The 22,300-nt window shown below is 48.2% G+C and overlaps 1 protein-coding gene across 2 annotated transcripts; it reads right to left on the reverse strand.

Moving 5' to 3' along the window:
• Positions 1–10,254: 10,254 nt before the first annotated feature.
• On the reverse strand, positions 10,255–21,275 carry SF3A3 (splicing factor 3a subunit 3). 2 transcript variants are annotated; one of them, XM_070950196.1, is made up of 17 exons: positions 21,138–21,275; positions 20,996–21,043; positions 20,864–20,916; positions 20,384–20,489; positions 17,960–18,032; positions 17,778–17,869; positions 17,346–17,428; positions 16,920–17,058; positions 16,635–16,703; positions 16,420–16,487; positions 16,013–16,120; positions 15,781–15,850; positions 15,539–15,703; positions 15,333–15,443; positions 13,862–13,952; positions 13,611–13,666; positions 10,255–10,503 (listed from the first exon to the last, which is right to left on the reverse strand). In XM_070950196.1, the coding sequence occupies exons 1-17, from the start codon at positions 21,231–21,233 to the stop codon at positions 10,426–10,428; spliced, it is 1,506 nt and encodes a 501-aa protein (XP_070806297.1). In that variant the 5' UTR covers positions 21,234–21,275; the 3' UTR covers positions 10,255–10,425. The 2 variants fall into 2 exon arrangements, with proteins under 2 accessions (XP_070806297.1, XP_070806299.1); XM_070950198.1 differs by lacking the exon at positions 16,013–16,120.
• Between the last annotated feature and the right edge of the window lie 1,025 nt (positions 21,276–22,300).

Consider the following 22,300-nt stretch of genomic DNA (forward strand, 5'->3'; position numbering starts at 1 on the left):
TTCAGCAGGTCATTGAAAAAATGTATGAGTGACAGAAAGCAAGTTATTTGTATGTTGCTTTATTTAGAGAAGGCATATGATAAAGTAGAGAAGCTTGAATTGTGGAATGTCTTGTGAGAATATGGAGTGGATGCAGCAAGAATGATCACATGTGGAAAGTGTTATGACTAAAGGCTGAATTGTGAGGGAAGGGAAGGCTGGGAAAGGTTGGTGGTGTCCTGCAAAAGAACAAGGAAATAAGTGGTAAAGAATTAACAGGAATAAAGGAAGCAGCGAGAAGCAAAGCTTTGAAGAAAGAGGATGAGTGAAACAGACAGAAGCATAAACTAGAGTTAGCTAGATTTCCTTTTCTTTCCCTTGGCTTAGTGTCCCTTCTGCTGTTGGGCCTGAATCCAAGTGTTCCCATCAAGGGAGTCAGAAGGACAACCTGGAGGGGCTCAGCACAGTCATCCCAAGGAAAAACACTTCCTAGTGGTAGCAGTGATAGCTTGTCCTGGAAGAGGGTTTCCTGCAGGCCCAAAAGAACCCTTCATTCCAGCTCCAAGGATATGGGCCATTCAGAGTCAGCCCATGCCAGAGTCCCTACAACCTGGCTGAAGAATATTACGCGCCTCTGCCGAGCCTCTGTTGTACACACACAGCTGATATTTGGGGTGAAAACAGAATAACCTGAGCACTAGCAGCATAGAAAGAAGAGAAACGTTTTCCTGAATGCCTCTTGCTTTCCTGGGAAAAAGTAGCTGAGGAGAACAGAAGGGAGAGGATGGGGAAGGAGTTCCCTCCTGCCCAGCAGATCTTAGGGCTGAAGGCACCGAGCAGTGGATCAGTTGGTCCCAGCCAAGAAGGATATGGAGCAGCTGAGACTGAGCAGGGCAGCCCAGCCCAGGAGCTGGAACAGAGAAGCCGAAGCCAGGCCGCTCGCCCTGTTGAAGTGCACTTTCCCATCCAGCTTCAGGCAGCTGGTTTTAGGCATAGCCTGGCAGCACTCTTGGTAGCATGCAGCAGGAGATTTGTGGGAGCACGGGTGGCCCTTGGTTTTGCAAGTTCGGCTACAGCCTGCCACAAAATGGGAGCCTGTCTTTTTCATCTGGAAGGAAAGAGAGAAGTTGCAGTTGGTGAGTGAGGCAGGAGCAGACACCATGGGGAATGCTTCCTCTCCAGGAAGCCGGGCCAGGGGTGAAATGCGCCTGGTTTGGACCGGATCATCTGATCCGGTAGCGATGGAGGCGGGTAGTTCGGAGAACCGGTAGCAAAAATCCCTGCCCCCCCATTGCCCAGCTGAGCCGCGCAATCATCAGAGGCTTTTTTTTTTTATTTTTAAAAGCATTTTTTCTACAACCTCTTTGGCCGAAAAAATGCTTTTAAAAGTTAAAAAAAAGCCTCTGATGATCGCGCGGCTCAGCTGGGATCCTCAAAGGCTTTTAAAAGCATTTTTTCTACAATTTTCTTTGGCTGAAGAGGTTATAGAAAAAATGTTTTTAAAAGGAAAAAAAGCCTCTGCTGATCAGGCAAGTCAGCTGGGATCATCAGAGGCTTTAAAAGCATTTTTTTACAACCTTCAGCCAAATCTTCAACAGAAGATTCAGTGGTCTGAAGCCGCACCCTCCCTCAGCTGGTGAGTAAGAAATCAGCTAATTTAACAATTAAATCATAAAATGCCAAAAGTCTGTGGTTGTTAGAAGTCTAATTAACCAGGAAATTCCAAGACAACAGTAACTTTTTATAGTCAACGAAAAGCCCACTAGCAGCACCACCTTTGGACGGTATCAACCAGAGACATTGTTCTGCCATCAACTTTTGGGTGGGGGGTGGGGGAGGTTGCAAGAGAAGGTAACCTTCACTGTGTTGGCATCTATCCTTAGAAAGTGGCAGCAGACGGAGCAAAGCTTGTCTTTGCTATGAGCCGCGGTGGTGCAGTGGTTAGAGTGTAGTACTGCAGGCTAAGTCTGCTGATCACCGGCTACCAGCAGTTTGGCAGATTGAATCTCACCAGGCTCAAGGTTGACTCAGCCTTCCATCCTTCCAAGGGGGATAAAATGAGGACCCAGGTGGTTGCGGGCAATGTGCTGACTCTGTAAACTGCTTAGAGAGGGCTGTGAAGCACTGTGAAGCGGTATATAAGTCTAAGGGCTATTGCTATTGTCTTTCAAAGGTCCTGGCAGACATCGTACCTCACAGAAGTCGTTGCCCACAATGCAGCTGGTTGAAGACTTCTGACCTTTGAAGCAGCCTTCTCCATGGCAGGTGAAGCTCGAGCAAACCTTTCCCTAGAAAGGCAGGAAGAGAAGCTAAGCTCCGCCATGCAGCAGGGAGGTCTTCCTCTAGAACCACAAACATTTGAGGGGCCAGAAGAAGTTCCCACGTGGCAGCCGATCCGACTCAAATGAGTTTGCAAAGAGGACATCCCACGGAACACTTACATTGCGGGGGGGTGCCGCGGTGGTCTTGGTGGTAGTGGTGGGAACTGGGGTGGTGGTGGGTGCCCTGTCACCTGGAAGAGAGAAGAAAACTTTGACTCCTTGCTCTCCCAGGAAGCTCTCCAGGGTGGCCCTCAACACAAGCACTGAAACTACTGGGCAGGCAGCTCCTGTTCCAAGGAGGTCAGAGAGAGTGAGCCAGGGAAAGCCATACCAAGAATGCCTCTTGCCGACAGTTCCATCAAGCCAGACCACTGGCCATGGCAGAAAGCCCCCGGTGGGCTGTCCCGTCATTGAGCAAATCCACCCGAAGAGGAGTTTACCGTATGCCGTGGCATTGAGCTGCAGGCAGTTGGACGAGTTGCAACATTCCATAACGCAGAGCTCCAGGCCCAGTCCTCCGCTGTGGAGGCACATCTCCGTGGCATTGGCACTTCCACAATCACTACTGCATCGGGCTGTGTAGCTGGTGCTGTTGAGACGATAGAGCTGCGAGAGCCAAAGAGCATGAGCAAGGCTGGCATTTCAGGAATCCTTGCTAGGGCTCAAGAAGGAGCACCCCTTGTCATCATCCCCCCCAATTAGGCATCCCCAGAATCCTTACCTCACAGTGTGAAGCATTGTGGCAGATCTGGGAATTGTTGCTATGGGCCTCCTCCTGGTAGCACCTCTCTCCCGAACACTGGAAACTCTGGCAAGTGAGCTGCCAGAAAAGAGAGGGAGCTGGAGGTACACAGCGACTGAACCAAAGTCCTTCTTGTGCCAACACTCTAGGGGCCAGCTATGCCTCTATGGCATCCCACAAGCCTCCCCATGTCTCTTCACTGCTGCTTCCACCCAGACCAACCTCCCCCTCCCTCAAAGGGCCCCCATTTTGCTGTCCAGCTAAGGAAAAAAGGCTCCCACTTCTGCTCAGTAGCCCAGTTTCCTTACAGGTATCACACCTGTCCCATTCAGGGAATGGTTGGAGAAAATGGCTGCTCCAGAGATTGCATCTGACTCTGGAAAAAGAGAGAGAGAGAGGGATAAGCAGCTGGACCAATGGGGGGGGTCTTGTGAGGTAGAACAGGAGCAAGATTGGGTATTTCAGAGAGGCAAGGGAAATAGTGGTAGAGAGGCCTAGTGGTCCCCCTTCTGGTCCATTGAGGCCTTCCTGGCTCTTTCCTTTGGTTCCCACAGCCAGCCATCTCACCTGCTTCTGCATAAGGACCTCGGGTGCCAAAGTAGGAAAGACTGCAGAGGAGAAGGAGGCCTGCAGACAAACAGAGAAGGTGGGCTTTCAGGGATGGGAGGAACCAGAAGAACAACATTTCCAGTTCTTTGGAGAGTAATCTACAGGACCCCAGTTCATGAGCCTTCTCTTTCAAAGTCCAGGCACATATTTTGGGATCCCCTGGGACAAGACTTCAGTATTTGATAGGCAGAAATTCAGTAGAGTAGAAGTAGAATAGAATGGAAGTAAAGTGGAAGGACAGTTTTCATGCTTCAACCTTGATTGTTGCCTGGCTGTCTATTCCTCCAGTCATCTTCTCTAAGGACCCTCTTACCTTGGGCTGAAAGGATCCGGAAGTTGGGGTGGATCATCCTGGAGCACAGGACTCACTTCTCTAGATGGAGGGGAGGAAGGCCCCTGTGTTCTCTGCAGAGATTGTGCTTCTTTTGCTGCAGAGGAAAAGCAGACAAGATCCACACACCATGCAAAGCCATGGGAAGGCTCCCACCCACCCAGGCTGCTGAATCCTGATCCCTGCAGCGTGGCCTGCTACAGCCGCAGGCACTGGGTACTCCACAGCTGTGCATCACGTTATGGTGGGGAACCGGTTGCCAAGGCAACCCCCACAACTAGGGTCAAGGAGGAGCCCTCATTGTGGTTGGGTCATGACTGTATTTCCTCAGCTTAGCTGGGGACAGTCCAGAGCAAGTAGTTCAGCTGCCTGGCTTCTCCCATCCCATCAGCGGCTGGTGGCCAGACCTGACCAAGCTCTCTCTCCATTCTTGACCCATCCAGCTGCAAAGAAAGCTGCTTTTTCAAAGTCTTAGGGAGGATCAATCTCCCTGACCTGGGAAACCTGATGAGTGGTGCTCCCACTCTGGTGCTGCTAAGCTCTGTTGCAGAAAAGAGTGTTCCTTTAGGCAGTTTTTGGAAGGGCTTACGTCCAGTCTATCTGAGTAGTCTATGTAAGTCTAGTCTAGTGAAAAGAAGGACTAGGTGAGACATGATAGCAATGTTCCAATATTTGAAGGGCTGCCACAAAGATGAAGGGAGTCAACCTATTTACCAAAGCATCAGAAGTCAAGACAAGAAACAATGAATGGAGACTAATCAAGGAGAGGAGCAATCTCAAACTAAGGGGAAAAAAATTCCTGACAGTGAGAACAATAAACCAGTGGAATGTCTTGCCTTCAGAAGTTGTATATGTTCCATCACTGGAGGCTTTTAAGAAGAGACTGGACAGCCACTTGTCTGAAATGGCATATGGTCTCCTGCTCAAGTAGGGGGTTGGACTAGATGGCCTCCAAGATCCCTTCCAACTCTGTTATACTGTTTTATGTTCTCTCTCTCTTCCTCCCTCCCTCCCTCCCATTTATCTGCTGTCTGAACTATTTTTACTAGCATGAATATCTATTAATTGGAGGGAATGACTTGTGTCTGCATTTGCTAAGTGAGGCTACAATAAGTCTTATATCCCATGCAGGGCTAAGAAACAGGGAGTGTCTTTGTCAAACAGGGAAAGACCACCTTATTTGACAGTCTTTCCTTTTCAAGCAGGTCCTGCAAAAAGCTCCCCCTCCCCCGGGGGGTCTCCAGTGTTACCGCTAAGAACTTTTGGGGATCCCAATATATGCTGAGAGATCCAAAGTCAAAGTTCTCTGCCCAGGACAAGGACTTCCACCAGGAGGCTCATTAACTGGGCAGCTGCTGACCAAGACATTTCTGAAGGCTGAGTCGCCCCTTGATCAGTGCAGGGCCCGACTCAAAGCCCCCCCCCAACAAAGGCTGTTCAGCTCCTACCTGAACACATAAAGGTTGATCGGCCAACCCCCCACCCCCCCACCCCCATTCAGTCAAAATCTGCCTGCTTGAAGTTAAACATTCCTTATTTATTTATTTATTTATTTATTTATTTATTTATTTATTTATTTATTTATTTATTTATTGAATTTCTATACCACCCTTCTCCCGAAGGACTCAGGGCGGTGAACAGAATAAGATTTCATATACTTATAATAAATGTATTTTTTATTTTTTATTTTTTTTATAAACAGTAAATAATAAATTGAGTCAACTTAGTGTATCTGCTAAGACCTTGGCATAGAATTTAGATGTTTATGCTAGCCCTGCTTGTTGAAACAGAAAGGTCTTCAGGGCACGTCGGAAAGTGCGAAGATCTGGGATTATTCGTATTCCAGGGGGTATTTTGTTCCAAAGAGTAGGTGCCCCCACAGAGAAGACTCTCTCCCTTGGAACTACTAGACGACATTGTTTTAATGATGGTACTATGAGTAGGTCTACTCTGTGAGAGTGTATTGGTTGATGGAGGTTATCGGTTGCAGCAGGTGGTCTCGTAAGTACTCAGGTCCTAAGCCATGGAGCACTTTAAAGGTAAGAACCAACACCTTGAAGCGCACTTGGAAGGCCACCGGAAGCCAGTGCAGCTCGCGTAGAAGAGGTATTACATGTGAGCGCCATGTTGCTCCCATAATTACTTGCGCGGCTGCATTCTGGACCGGTTGGAGCTTCCGGGTGCACTTCAAGGGGAGCCCCATGTAGAGAGCATTGCAGTAGTGAAGTCGGGAAATGATGAGGGCTTGAGTGACTGCGTAATGAGTCCCGGTCTAGAAAGGGACGCAATTGGCGAATCAGGCAAACCTGATAGAAAGCTCCTCTGGCCACGGCTGTTATATGATCTTCTAAAGACAGTCGTGCATCCAGGAGGATGCCTAAATTGCGAGCTTTCTCTGTGGGGGTCAATGACTCGTCCCCAATAGTTAGTGATGGGACTAACTGGCTGTACTGGGACGCCAGCAGCCACAGCCACTCAGTCTTGGAAGGGTTGAGTCGAAGCCTGTTTCTCCCCATCCAGACCCATACGGCCTCAAGGCACCGGGACATCACTTCAAGGGCATCATTGGGGTGGTTTGTGGTGGAGATGTACAGCTGAGTGTCATCAGCGTACAGATGACATCGCACCCCAAAACCACGGATGATCTCCCCAAACGGCTTCACATAAATGTTGAACAGGAGAGGTGAGAGGACTGACTCCTGTGGCACCCCGCAAGTAAGGGGCCTCGAGGTCGATCTCTGTCCACCTGTCAACACTGACTGCGACCTGTCAGAGAGGTAGGACGAGAACCACCGTAATATGGTACCTCCCACTCCTAGCCCCTCCAACCGGTGCAGCATGATACCATGATCAATGGTATCAAAAGCCACTGAGAGATCTAATAGGACCAGGATAGAGGAACATCCCCTCTCCCGAGCCCTCCATTTTATAAATTTGATAAAATAAATTCCAATTTCTGGTATGATAGAAAGCCAAGCTGGACCTTCTGCTTGACATCCATTCAGCTGCTTGAAAAAAAAATGGTATCACCTGCCACTCAATCTTAAGGCCACTCAGTGTGTCCAGCTCCTTCAAACTCACTTTGTAAGTGGTCATATTGAGTCTTCTTTGTGGCCCCTCCTCTGAACCTGTTCTGGTGCCTCTGAATCAGGGGTGAAATGCTCCTGGTTTGGATCGGATCGCCCGATCCGGTAGCGATGGAGGCGGGTGGTTCGGAGAACCGGTAGCAAAAATCCCTGCCCCCCCCCACCATGCCCAGCTGAGCCGTACAATCATCAGAGGCTTTTTTTTACTTTTAAAAGCATTTTTTCTACAACCTCTTCGGCCGAAAAAGTGCTTTTAAAAGTTAAAAAAAAAAGCTTCTGATGATCGCATGGCTCAGCTGGGATCATCAAAGGCTTTTAAAAGAAAAAAAGTCTCTGCTGATCAGGCAACTCAGCTGGGATCGTCAGAGCTCTTGAAAGCATTTTTTAATAACCTCTTTGCCGAAGAGGTTGCAGAAAAAATGGTTTTAAAAGTTAAAAAAAAATGGCCACGCCCACCGTCACATTACCCACGCCCACCAAGCCATGCCTACAGAACTGGTAGTAACAAATTTTAGATTTCATCACTGCTCTGAATGTTTTTTTTAAAATGCATGTTTTAAAAATATTTGGGATGAAATTTTACCAGAGCAAAAGAAATTGGAATCATCCTTTGATCTCTAAATGTGGTTTAGAATTGCATTTTTTTTTTTGCAGTCCTATCACACTGCTGGATCAGTTTGCAATCAACCCCAATTCTAAGATTTTCCCCCCATTATCGAGGCCAGCATTCCCCCACTCTCCAGGTTTCTGCTGCCACCATTCTGGCCTCTTCACATATCATGTACATCAGCCTGCAGCCGCACAAGGAAACTGTCCTTTCAGAAGCTGGGATTGGAGGTGACATGGCCCCTCAGAAGATAGCTAACCTGCGATCTACTCAGCGTACTGCATGATCTAGGATGGCATTGGGCTCATTTCCAGGATGCCCGGCAGGCCCCAAAGTGACTTGTGGCTGCCAGGGAGACAGGAAAATGACAAGCCCGAAGGCCCAGGGCTGCAGGTTAATGACACGCATTGTTGGCCCAGCAACGCATGTTTGGTTCAGCTCCAGAGGGAAGCCAGGGACGCCCAGGCAGGCATCAAAAACAGAAATCTGTCCTTTGCCTTGTGTTAGCCAACGCCTAGTTGGCTGGGTTGATTGAACAGGTCCTTTTCCAGTTCCAAATTCATGGCCACCTCTCTGAGCCAGCCCTCTGGGTATTTACAGGAACCAGGCTGAGATCTGCCCTAGAATCTGGGTCTTCCAGACCCTTCCCAATGCCGCAGCTCAGATTTTGTGAAAACCTGGTCCTGAATTACTTCCTGCTGGAGCCACAAACCTACACTGGAGTAAATAGGCCACAGGTGAAGGCACAGCAGCTTATTCTTTCACCTGCCTCCGTCCTTAGAGCTCCAGGCTACAAATGGCCCAGCAGCCGCTCAGAAGCCACATGTGAGCCATCTTTGGCTCGTCTGCAGACATGCACAGTCCAAGAACAAGAAAGAGGATCAGTCTCTCGGCTAACTCATTCCTTCCCTGGCTGTGGCTTATGGTTCCTTGGGAATTCCTTCCGGCATAGCGTGTGTAGGTTCTGGCTTGCTATTGGCTCAGCTTCTGCCTCCCTGGCTTAGACATTCAATACACCCTCTCTTGATAACTGGCAGGTCCACAAGTACCCCTCTGACTTTTCTGCAATCTGTTCCACACCGGACCCCATGCCTGCTCTGCTCACTTACCTTGCTCGCTTGCAGGGAGCCTTGGTGTCTGTCTGAAGGCTTTCTGCCTGCAGCACTGGCAGAAATGTCCCCTTGAGAACCCTCATCTCCACCCAGGTAGAGGTGGAGCCAACCAGTCGAGAGCACTCCAAGGTGGGGGAGAAGAGGCACCTGGCTCCCTGGTGCTCTGGGCAACATGTTCCCTGCCTCTGGATCAACTGTGGCTCATCCCTGGCAAACCTTTCTATGATGGTCCTCCCAGTTTGCCACCTGATTTATGTCAATTGGACAGGAAACAGAGAGAGAGACATTTTTTTGGCACTGCTGTTCCTCCAGAGCGTCCGAGAACTCCATTTGCTACAGGAAATTCTGCCAAACAAGGTCCCTTCCTTGATTCCAAGCGTGAAACCCTTCTCTTTCTGAAAGCCAAGAGGCCACGGGCATCCCAGTTTGCATCATGGCTCTATCTGCTCTTTGGGCTGGCAATAGCAATAGCTCTTTGGGCTGGCTGGCAATCTTACGGAACACGAATCCCAGTGAAGACCATTTTTCAGAGACTAAGAACCAGGGCCCACCGGAACGGTGTTAGACTTAGGGGCAGAAAGCCGTCTCTGATCAACTGTTCTGCTCCAGATCAGCCTGAGCCTCCTGAGATCTTCCCACGTACAATGGAACCAATCCTTGCTTACAGCTGCTGCTCCTTAAGGGTATCCGGATAACAGGCCCTGCTAGTCTGCTCGAGTTTAGCCAGTGGCTTCTGGAAGAGAAGCAAGAGTTTGCCCCATTTCCCAGAAAAAAAGTCTCCACCTCTGTGGCTTGCTTTTGGTTAAGCCTCCACCTCAGCTTCCCGGGACAATTACAGCAACAAACCCGCCCCAATTAGACTTAATGATCCACTCTTTCTATTCCCAGGGGGCTAAGAGTAGCAGCTCAGATGTCAACAAAGGAAAAACACTGCTTAGTGGCAGATTGGTGCAGGCTTAATGATGGTAGCAGGTACTGGGTAGCCTCCCCAAATTAATACACTGGAAGGGCAGCAGCTTCCTTTTATCCCCCCTTTTATTCCCCCCCCCCCAACTTATATGGCATCTGCCAAGAGAATGCTGCTTTTCTACCAAACAGAATTTGGGAAAAGATCTACAGGGCAGCCTTTCATCAAAACCTTACTAGCTCTTCTCCAACAAGGCTGTCCCATATGCCAATGTTTGCTTTTCTGTTCCCTTGAGCAAATGGCAACGAGGGACTGACTATTCAGAAATAATGGCTGCAAAGAGAAGTGAAGGAAAGAGAAGGGCCGGAGGCAGCACCTCAAGCTGTGAACACAAGCATGGACTCCCATGTTCCTTCCACGTTTCCTGCAGAGGGAAGCTAACTTGGGTTTGAACGGTGTGTGCCTTCAGATACCGAGGATCAAGGATGGGTCAGTGACAGATATTGGGAGAAAGTCTCCGTCAAGCAAGGCTACATCACCAGACCAGATGCTCATTCCTCTGCCTTTAAAAGTAGTTTATTTCTATGTATCAGTTCAACATAAAGCAAAGGTCTTACAGAATCCATTCTATTGACTAGGAGCATCTCTGGAATGCCTACCCACAAGGACTCCAGTCACCAAAAGGGAGACAAGGGGAGATGGGCGGCGGGGGTGTGTGTGTGTGTCTCTGTTTACAGCAGGCCTTGGCGTTTCAGGTCTTCATAGGTCTTCTTGTTGACCACATTCCCACTGGAGTCTTCATATTCCTCCTGGAATGATAAGTGAAGCTGCTGACAGCCAAATGCAAAGCCAAACATCCAACACAACACAACAGCAAGACACCCCTTCTCTGTGACAGAACACGAGGATTTTGACCCATCTGAATTGAAAAGTTTCTGCACCAGGAGTCCCTTCTATTTTCTCTCTGGGCTGCAGGTATAACCTTGGAATACTCATGGATGACACCTCTGGGCCTGTCCATTTGTGAGGAATACAGTTTCCCCCTTTCCCCCTTTGGTTCAAGACTTGCTTGGCGGGAGGGTCTCTTCCTCACCTGCTGGCTGGCATTTTTGGTTTCTGTCCCACCCAGTGGTGGGTTGCCCCCAGTTCTATAGAACCGGTAGTAAAACTGGTGGGAGGCCCCGCCCACTGACCCTGACGTCACCAAAATGCTTCTGCGCATGCACAGAAGAGTATGCGTGCACAGCCCCGTTGCGAACCGGCAGTAAAGGTTAAGTAGAACCCACCCCTGGTCCCTTGCTGCAGCCAACTCTGTTTTCCTGCTGCTGTTCCTCTATGCCTAATTTTGACCCATGTAGTGTAGCTGCTGGCACCATTTTTATGACTTAGTTGCACTTGACCGATCTCTCATGCCCCCGCCCCCCCAAAACATCTCTTCTCCCCTCTCCCCCTTTGAATGTTTTGGAGGCAGTTACTTTGCCATTCCATCAGGGTACTTCTCATTTTGCTATCCCTACTAAATGTTACACAGTATTACTAGGAAGTTAAGATACCATTCAGAAACTGAGGTATGTGTCTTGGCTGGAGTCGAGCCGTCTTTGTGAGAATGCACGATATCTTTGATATCTTTAATTACCCTACACAATGTGCAAGGCCTTAAGTTGTAATGACCTTTTATTGGTGCCAGCACACCCCAACAACCAGCAAACATAGAAAGGTTCTACAGCCTAAAGCTGGGGTTCTGCTTAAAGACCACAGCTGAGAGGCAGTTACAGGTATTCCTCACCTTACAACCACAACTGAGCCCAAAATTTATGTTCTTGAGCAAGAAATTTGTTATGTGAGTTTTACCCCATTTTAGGACTTTTCTCTGAATCACTGCAGTTCTTAAATTAGTAACACGGTTGTTAAGTGAATCTGGTTTCCCCACTGACTTTGCTTGTCAGAAGGTTGCAAAAGGTAATCACATGACCTGCAACCGTCATAAATGCGAGTCAGTTGTCAAGCATCCAAATGTAAATCATGTGACCAAGGAGATGCTGCAATAGTCATAAGTGTGAAAAACGGTATTAAGTCACTTTTTTCAGTGCTGTTGTAACTTTGAACAGTCACTAAGTTACTAAGTGTACCTGTACTAGGGAAAAAGTACTGTATTGTTCGGATTATAAGACGCACTTATTCCCTCCTAAAAGAGGCTGAAAATTTGGGTGTGTCTTATACTCTGAATGTAGCTTTTCTGAAGCTTTTTTTCAGCCCTAACGAGGTGCTAGAGAGGGAAATCTGTGCTTTGCCTGTTCCTTCTAGATTCTCAGCTGTGCTTTAGAAGCTTTTTTTCAGTCCTAACGAGGCGTTAGTGAAGCGATCTGTGCTTTGCCTGCTTTTCTCATTGCTGCTCCCTCAGCTTTTTTATCCCCAAGCAGGGGATAAAAAAACCAGCAAACTAATGTGACCAGACTAAGGATGCCAGCCAGATAAATACCTGGTAGGCAGATTCCCCCCCCCCCATTTTCCTCCCCAAAAACTAAGCTGCATCTTATACTCCGGTGCGTTTTATAATCCTAAAAATACAGTAGCTAACATTATTTCCTACATGTTAGTGATACTTCCACAGGATAAATTGTCCGGTGTGCTTTTTGTGGCATACTGGTGACTCTAGTAAGTTCTATGGTTTGTGAGTTGAAAAAGGAAATGTATACACAGATGCAAGGAAATATTTAAACTGCAACAAAAAGGAGACAATAAGATGCAGCGTGGAATGCCATAACAGCATCGGCTGCTTTTAAGCTGAGGCACCACTGAAGTCTGTCTGTGCTAAATGTCTATGGAGAATCTCAGTCATCCAGGTCCTGGTTGTCCCCAAAGGTGCTTTTTCAAGAGGCAACTTGAAAACTTGGACTTTCTGGTTTTTCTTTGAAGACGTTTCACTTCTCATTCCAGAAGCTTCTTCAATTCTGGAGAAGTGAAACGTCTTCTAAGAAAAACCAGAAAGTCCAGTTGCCTCTTGAAAAAGCACTTTTGGGACATGTCTGTGCTTAACAACACAGGGATCGTCTCCCCAGTATCTTGATGTCTTCGACATTCCTCTTCCTCCTCGCCTCCCCCACCACCACGAATGGCCCTATTGATGTTGAGGGGGTCGCAAGGTTTCTGTGTTGAATCTGGTGCCATTTCCAACCCCCTGAGGTCATGCAGGGAAATGCTGAAGGCCGTTCCATTACTAAACAGAATTTCTTCTTTTTTGTTCTTTTGGTCAATGTAAGAAAAATAATGGCAGACTCTTTTTGGGGGAAATTGATTGTTACTAGAACCACAGACAAATCTTTGATCAATGTTATTAAAAAGGGAATCTATAGGAGAATCAGCCTTTCAACAATAGGAAGAAACTGATCAGATGTAATAGAGCTTTGAAAAAAAATATGCACAACTGTGGAAATAATTGGATAATTTGCCCCTTCCCATCCTAATGAATGAACTGCCCCAAGTTTGGAGTTACAATTGTATATGAAGACTGGCAAAACTATAAGTCATATATACAAAGTAAAGATGAGTATGTGCCTTCTGCTTTAAAAAAAAATACCATTTGTATTAGACAGGAAGGGGGGACAGCAGCAGTGAAAGAAAATAAAGACTGAGTATTTTAACCTAGAGCCCCTCACTAGAGGAGACTTAAGAGTAATTTAAAGTTTTAAAAAATATCCTTTCAAAAGATGTAGTGCATTTGTAACACAATTATTAGCAAGGATGATTTAAAATGAAATTGGAAGAGTTACATAAAGTAATTTCTTACTGCAGCTCAACAGGTGTTTATCCCAGTGGCCAGAGTCAACCCCTGAGGTTATACTGAATCTCCAATCTGGTCCAAGGGCTCATGTCTGCAGAAGAAGAGCTAAGAAGAACCCCCTCTACCCCAACTTACTTCTGTATCTGGCTGCCACCTTTCCGAAGCCTTCTGTTGCTTCAGCTTAGCCCACACTGAAAAACAGAGGAAGGCCAAGTCCTGCTTTGGTGCTGAGGGGGAGCTTTCAGAAGCTCCTATGAGATAATACCCCCCCCAAGGCTTTGCCCTGATGCAAGCCCAACCATCGCCACTCAACACCCCCTGCCAAGGCCAGGATACCCCCTTTCCCACCCTTGAGGTCAGGGGAAACAGGCTTTGCACCCACTTACATGACACGGCGTCTTCAATCTGCGTAACGTTTGCGAAGTGAGCCGTGTTGGGAATGCCCAAGCATCGCATCCCATGAGCGTGGCGCCATTCCTGTAGAGCACAAGGGATCATAAAACCGAGGACCCGGCCCCCTAAAACAAGGACTGCTCTTGAGAAGCCAAGAATGGCCTGGGGAAGTTAGGAATCCTAGAGTTTAAAGGAGACATTTTGGCCACAGAGTCCAGCCCCAGCTTCATCCAAATTAAAGGGTCACAGATGCATGCACACATTCTTTGCCTCTTCCTGAAAGAATGCTGTGGCATTGGGGTCTCGAGGCAGGCAGGATGCAAAAGCAGCTCTCTCCCAGCCCCAGAGCAGTGCTGAGGTTACGAGACATAGCAATAGCACTTAGACTTATATACCACTTCACAGTGCTTTACAGCCCTCCCTAAGCGGTTTACAGAGTCAGCATCAAAAACGTCATCCAAAAAGCACCACAAAGAACGTTCTTTCTGCGCCAACTCAGAAAGCTCAAACTGCCCAAGGAGCTGCTGATCCAGTTCTACAGAGGAATTATTGTGTCTTTCATCTGCACCTCTATAACTGTCTGGTTTGGCTCTGCAACCCAAGACAGACAGAGACTTCAGAGGATAATTAGAACTGCAGCAAAAACAATGGCTACCAACCTGCCTTCCATTGAGGACCTGTGTACTGCACGAGTCAAAGAGGGCTGGGAAAATATTTACGGACCCCTCACATCCTGGACATCAACTGTTTCAACTCCTACCCTCAAAATGACACTATAGAGCACTGCACACCAGAACAACTAGATACAAGAACACTTTTTTCCTGAACGCCATCACTCTGCTAAACAACTAATTCCCTCAACACTGTCAAACTAGTTACTAAATCTGCACTACTATTAGTCTTCTCATCGTTCCCACCAGCCATCTCCTTCCACTTGTGACTGTATGACTGTAATTTTGTTGCTTGCATCCTTACGATTTATATTGTTTCCTGATTGCTTATTTGTACCCTATGACTATCATTAAGTGTTGTACCTTATGATTCTTGATGAATGTATCTTTTATGTACACTGAGAGCATATGCACCAAGACAAATTCCTTGTGTGTCCAATCACACTTGGCCAATAAAAAATTCTATTCTATCTATTGCCCCCCCCCACCTCAATAATCTGGGTCCTCATTTTACCCACCCCGGAAGGATGGAAGGCTGAGTCAACCTTGAACCTGGTGAGATTTGAACTGCCAAATTGCAGGCAGCCGGCAGGCAACAGAATTAGCCTGCAGTACTGCATTCTAACTACTGGGCCACCGCGCCTTGAAGTCGGAGGAAACTACCAAGATGCCAGACCAGCAAGGAACCTGCTCTGGAATCAGCCTGAAAAGCCCAACCGCCCCCACCCACCCCTACCCCAGCCTCAGGAATCTGACCCTCTCCCAGATGGAAGCATGGCATGACGCTTCTTACCGCAAAGTGTCGCTGGAAAGCTTTGGGCCCACGGTATGTATAATTCCCACAGATCTCACAGTTGTAGTTGATATTCAACCCGTGGAGCTTGTAGAGCCAGTAGGGAATTGGCTGGAAGGCAAAGAGGCACAGAGATCACTGGATGTCACGTGCAAGTCCAGTCCAAGGAGGGGACGGAGGCCCCTCTGTCCTGCCAGAGGCCTTACCTTACCATCCCAGCCCAGAGGCAAGTTCTTGGGGTTGTAGATGATCTCATTCTCTTCGTCCTCGCTTTCGCTCTCACTGATCTGCTCTTCCTCTTCCTCTTCACGCTCTTCCCCGGTCCGCGCCTGCTTGCGCTGCACATTTTCATGCGTCAGCTGCCGTTGCTCCTGAGGGACAGTGAAGCCTGTGAAGACAGCAGCCCCTGCCTGGGACCTCCATGCTCAGGGGAGGGGGTGGCTCTTACCCCAAGGATCTCCACGTACTCGTAGATCTGGGCTTCCAGGAAGGCCACGTCCTTATTCCGCTCTGTGTCCCTGTTAACACAACAATGGTGCCCACAAGTGAGCAATCCCAGCTGGCAACAAAGGCGGCCCAGCTTCTTCACCGCAGGACACGAGACCACTAATGGAGGAGACCAACTCAAAAAGGGCCCGAGCAGGTAGCACTCACCCCACTCCAACCTAGAGCAGACTCACCGCTTGCTCCCTTTTGTCTTTGGGTTTTTGGCAAAGAGAGCGGGATCAAGGGCTTCCAGGGACTTGCCCTTTGTGCTGAAAAGCCTCTGAGCACGTTCCTCCAATGTCCTGGGCAAGAAGGAGAGCAGGAACCCCTCAGGTCTGGCTCCAGGGTACATTTTAGCATTGTAAATAAGAGCCAGAAGCACCCAAGAACATACAGAACGTGTTTTGGGGTGGGAAGCAGAGACAAGAGTTTGATTCTTTTGTATAAGAGCTTCTGCTTGTTCTCACCAGAGGGTGCCATCCCCACCCCGGCAAGGGTTCACCAGGAAAGCCCCGGGCAGGACCGATATGCCTGTGCCACTTCTCTGCATGTCCTCCCAGACTGCTAGGCCACCACAAACGCTAAAGCTGTTTCCACTTACCCTCCACATTTCAGACCTAAGGCCAGCAGGGCAGATTTCAGCCGATCTAGACCAAGGGAGGCCAACTCCTGTGGGGAAGTACCAAAAGCTAACTCCCTCCTTGCAGGGCCATGGAGGAAAGTGGCCGCCTGGATTCCCAGAGGCGCCAAGTTGGGGGGGGGGTTCCACTCCTAACCTCCCACCCTCCCACTCCCCGATCCAGAATGGCTACCAACCTCCCAAGAAGAGAAGGCAGAGAGGTCCAGGTGGGCCCCAGCATGTGTGAGGGCGCTGCTAGTCTCTTTCTGTCAAGGGACAACAGGAGGATATGTAGACAAAGGTTGTGCAGGTCAGTGGCCTCCAGATGTACTTAGCCCCAACTTTCCCAGCCATTTAGGTTGACTGGGGACACAGAGGCACAGGCTGGGAGGAGGCATCTCTCCCAGAAACATCAACAATGAACATGGTTTAAAACAGTTGTGCTTCATATTAAGCCTCACCCACCACAGAACGACACTCACCGGCCAACCAGGGAAAGTGCCAATCTCCCACTTTTTCTCAAAATCTCCCTGAATTTTGCCAAACAGCTCATTCTGGTCAAGCAGAGGCTTTACTCGGTCTGTATAATCCTGCAGATATTCCAACAGCATCTCCAAGTACCTGTAAAAAACCAGACTGACTGTGGCAGGAGAACCTGGCATTCTCCAGCCCAAATGGGCCCCTTTCCCATCCGTTTGTCAACTGGCAGCAACTGAGAATTACCATACCATACATGAATGTGCAACCACAAAATCAAACCATTTTAAACCTGTGCTTGCTACTGTAACCCAAGTGGGGAAATGAGAAATTCTGCTGTAAAAATCCTTTTGTTCACGCAAAATTGTTAATTTGACCAGCTTTAATAGCCCAGAGGACGACACATTTCCCCTTTCATAGGAAAGTCTCACCTTCTGTACTCGGCATTCTTTCTATCCTTTGGAATGTCAAAGAGCTGGTCGAAAGTAGACAGGTAAGTGATGTAGTCCAGTTTCTGCAACAGCACGAAGAAAGAGAAGGGGGTTTGCCACAATTCTCTGAAACCCTAGGCCAAAGCAACTGCTCTCTGGAGGTTCCTACGGCTGCCCTTGCTGTGAGGCTGCGGGAGAGAAGAGCCTTACACACCCTCACCCTTCCCTTTCAGCCCAGCAAGAAACAACCGTCCTTTTATTCTTCTCCCTCCCTCATTTCCAGTCCAATGTTTTGTGCCCCTTCAGTGGCGCTTCCCTTTTACGTAGCTCTATTAAGCATAAATCTGAGGACAGAATCCGCAAGGACGAGAGCAAAACAAGGGAGCATCAGTTGTGCCCCCCTAAGCCCGGAAAACAGTATGGGAGCCTCACCTCAGACGACTTGAGATTGATGTACTTCAGATAGCAATCGTGCAGGTCCAGATAGCGGCCATATCCTTCTTCATCAGTGAACTCCACAAGGTCTACGAGAAGCCAAGAATGAAATCTTCAGCACATAATTTATTCATTTGAAAAAAAGAAAGCCAAGCGTGAATCCTGCCACGCAAACTTACTCTGAGCCTCTTCGCTTGGGTTTTCCCGGGCCTTTAAGAGCTCCTCAAATTCTACTGACATCGGCACACAGATCTACAAAGGTAACACATGGTTTTTGGTTTTGCTTCATGATCCCCCTCCCCAAAAGTGCTGCATGCAGGAAGTCACTCAAGCATGTTTGAACACCTTCCATACGAGCACAAAGGATCCTGCGAGGTAAGATCCCTGCCATAGCCAGAGGCCCTTCTTGACTGAGGAAACGGAAAGGAAAGTCTTTCAAATGAGCTTTTCTGTCAGCAACAGAGGTTTGGGTTTTTGCAACAATGGTACAAAGTTCACAAATGAAATGCTGCTCTGCAGAGACTGAATTTGTCTTCTTAAGGAAATGGGTGATTAAAGTCATTACTACTTGGTTGCAAATGCAAAAGTCTGGTTTAAAAAGTGGTCAGACACAAATCATGTTTTTTAGGAAGTTCAATTTTAATAAAGAGAAATAAAAGCAAAATCTTCTGGAAAGAAAACCTTAAAGAAAAAGATTTTGGAGTTGACCAGAATTTCTTGTAGAGGAAATTAAGAACAGCATTTTTTCCAACAATAACAACAAAGAAAACAAGGAGACACATGAAGAAGTCAATGTGGCTGAAGATGCAGCTCACAAACAAGCTTTCTGGAAATGGTAGAAAGGACCAAGAAATAAGGCCAGGAAGACAAAGGCAGAAATGAGCCAAGGCGAGTGGGAGGGGCAAAACCCAGCAAGATAGTGGGGATGACTTTGAATCACCCTTAACTCCTTATAACTGCCTGGACAAGCTCCTGCTGTTTTTTGGCTAAATTTCAAAATGGTTTGCTTTCGCCTTCTTTTTCCTAGACTGAGGGACAGGTAAGTGGCCAAGGTCACCCAGCCTGGTTTTGTGCCCAAACCAAGACAAGCCTGATGCCTTAACTTTGATACCAAACTGGCTCTCCCAGTAAGAAGAGCTCTTTCAAATATGTCAACAGTAAGAAGACAACAAATGAGCTTATGAACTTGCTGATTCCAAATGGAGAAAGCAGAGAACGCCTTTTGCCCGTCTGTATATCCAAAGACTGAAGAGCTGTCAGGATCTTAAATTATTTTTTCAGGAGAGCTGGGGAGGTGTCAGAGGACAAGAGAAAAGCAAATATGGCACCCCTCTTCCAGAAAGGAGAGAAAAAAAGAAGATTCTAGACATTATCAACTAAGGAATTAATTGAAGATCGTATCAGCATGGCTTTGTGAAGATGATTTTATGAGATAAATCTTATTTCCTTTGAAAATGGAACTGCACTAAAGTTAAATAATTAACCTCAAAATCAGTGTCTGACAACATTCCATACAACCATCTCTTAGAGAGAATTCAGACTGCACAACAGTAAGGAGAGTCTGAATTCAGAGTCATCAGTGGCTCTACATTAAGTCGGTGGATGGGATCTCACTTGAGCCCACAACCATTCCACATTTCCTTTAAGATGCAGCCAATAAGTTTGATGAACTGCTTATCTAATCTGCAGATAACACAACACTGGAGGTCTAGCCAATGTCCGGGATAATAGAATGAGAGTGTAGCATAGGTAACCCCCGACTTACAACTTGGATGAGGTTACCTTTGTGGTAACTTCAAGCTCTTCAATTCTAAGAGCAAGAGTTGTCCTCTCTCACCTCTTGGCAATAAGAAAAGAGTTCTACTGAAGGGAAAACTACAGCCAGTTATGCTCAACCTGTGATGGCTTGTTTCAGGGCCCTGGATGAAGCAGACTCTGATACCTGGCATCCAGCACCACTCTCCTTCTCAAGAATTGGGCTGGCCTGAAGTCCAGAACCTCTGCAGACCGAGGCAAACTTACAGACCATTTGTTTGGCAATACCAGTGGTTCTGAGAGTCTCCTCTAAGTCAAGAGACGAACAGAATAGAATAGAATAGAATAGAATAGAATAGAACAGAACAAATGCAGAATAGAATAGAATAGAATAGAATAGAATAGAATAGAGAATAGAATAGAATAGAATAGAATAGAATAGAATAGAATAGAATAGAATAGAATAGAATAGAATAGAATTCTTTATTGGCCAAGTGTGATTGGACACACAAGGAATTTGCCTTGGTGCACACGCTCTTCAGTGCTACATAATAAACAATTGCTAAATGTTTACAGCGTGTAATAACACGCAAGAACTTTGGGGAGTTATCTTGGTTTTAAAACATTTTAACACAACCAAAACTGAAATGTATAGTGTTACAAAAATTAAAAAGCTCAGTTTTCTACAAAAACTAACTGTATTGAAACAAACCACCCTGCCCCCCCCTCCAAAGAAAACCACCTTTAGCCTTTTACAAATGCAAGAGGATGAAAACCGCCTTTTGGGCACAGCGATGGCCAGAGAAGGTTAAGGGGAAGCCCAGGCAAGGGGAGGAGGCTCTGCTGACCTCGTTGGGATGCTTGCGATGGAACTCCTTGATCTGCTTCAGCCGGTTGTAGAACTCGGCGAACTCGTTGGGCCCTGAAATCGCGCCGAGCTCCTCCTTCCGCAACCTGGAGGGGTGGGTGATGGGGGGGGAGTCCAGCACTGGGGTCAGCGGGTCTTGCAGCCGCTCTGGAGACCCCTTGCCCCAGTGGTGGGTTTCAAATTTTTTTACTACTGATTCTGTGGATGTGCCTTGGTGGGTGTGACAGGGGAAGGATACTGTAAAGTCTCCATTCCCACCCCACTCCAGGGGAAGGATACTGCAAAATCCTCCCAATCAGCTAGGACTCCGGAGGCAGAGAATACATGGGGGCGGGGCCAGTCAGAATTTTTACTACCCATTCTCCGAACTACTCAAAATTTCCGCTATGGGTTTGCCAGAACTGGTCAGAACCTGCTGAAACCCACCTCTGCCTCGTCCCCGCCCCCCCCCGTCGCTTACCCGTCCTTGTCGTCGTAGAGGTCCCGCAGGTTGCCGCTGACTTCCATGTAGCGCTGCAAAAGAAGCCCGACGCGTCAGCCGCCACCCCCGAGGCCAAGCGACCCCCGACCTCCTCCCACGCCCGCCACTTACGTCCTGCATGGCCCGCGTGCGGTGGTCCGAGTTGATCTGGTCCCGCAGCTGCTCGGGAGAGAGAAGGAAAGGTTAGGCCCAGCTCAGGACGGCCCGGCTCCCTCCCCCTCCACGCCCCCCCGACCCCGGCCCCGCGCCCCACCGTAGACTTGCGGATCAGCATCTCCTTGACCATCACGTCCATCAGCCGCTCGCGCTCCTCGTGGTAGCGGCGCTGCTGCTCCAGAATGGTCTCCATGGCGGCGTCGGAGCCGGAAGCCGTTTCCCGAGCGCCCCGGTGTTCCCCCACCCCCCCTCCTCGCCCGCGCAGAAAAGTTCCGCCCTGGCGGCGGAAGTCGATCTCGCCGAGCTACAACGTCTGCTTCCCCTCGCCGCGCCGCGCAGAAGGCGACGCTCTAGGCTTGCGGCGAACGCGTCTGCGCTTGCGCAGGAAGAGGGAGGCGCTAGCAGGGCGGGGCCAGCGGGGTGGTTTGGTTAAGGCAGTGTTTCTCAACCTTGGTAACTTGAAGATGGGTGGACTTCAACTCCCAGAATCCCCCAGCCAACAGTGCTGGCTGGTGCATTCTGGGAGTTGAAGTCCACCCATCTTCAAGCTTCCAAGGTTGAGAAACACTGGGTTAAGCCAAGAGGTCTTCAAACTTGGCAGCTTTAAGACTTGTGGACTTCAACTCCCAGAATTCTCCAGCCAGCTATGGCTATGCTAAACTATGCTATGCTGGCTGGAGAATTCTGGGAGTTGAAGTCCACAAGTCTTAAAGCTGCCAAGGCAATTTTCTTTCCGGCCCCGGAGAGCCCGTGTGGACAAGACGGAGCCCTCGAGAGTCCCAGAGCGCCTCGCCGTCTCACTAGCTACAATGTGGCCCTTTCTTTATTTGGTTGCCCGGGCTGAGCCAGCGGAAGCTTCCTTCTTCGTTCGTGTTGGGGGCTGGGATGGGGGGTGGGGGGGCGGTTCATCACGAGTCTGATCGGACTAGACTGGGTTGTTTCTCTCTGCCCTATAATATATATGTAGGTATATATAATCATTTATTTATTTATTTATATTTTTGTCATGTTTATGGAGTGTATATTGGGGTGGTGACCCTCTTTGAGAGCTATAGGCAACAAAATTTTAATGTATGCTGATTAGTGTGCATTTAATGTTAAAAAGTTATTCTAAGTTCTAATTTAGAATAGAATAGAGCAGGGGTCTCCCACCTGGGCAACTTTAAGACTTGTGGACTTCAACTCCCAGAATTCCTCAGCTTGCTGGCTGAGGAATTCTGGGAGTTGAAGTCCACAAGTCTTAAAGTTGCCCAGGTGGGA

The sequence above is a fragment of the Pituophis catenifer genome, unplaced genomic scaffold (genome assembly GCF_029215685.1).
Source record: "Pituophis catenifer annectens isolate HBS135680 unplaced genomic scaffold, rPitCat1.0.hap2 SCAF_9, whole genome shotgun sequence".
NCBI lineage: Eukaryota > Metazoa > Chordata > Lepidosauria > Squamata > Colubridae > Pituophis > Pituophis catenifer.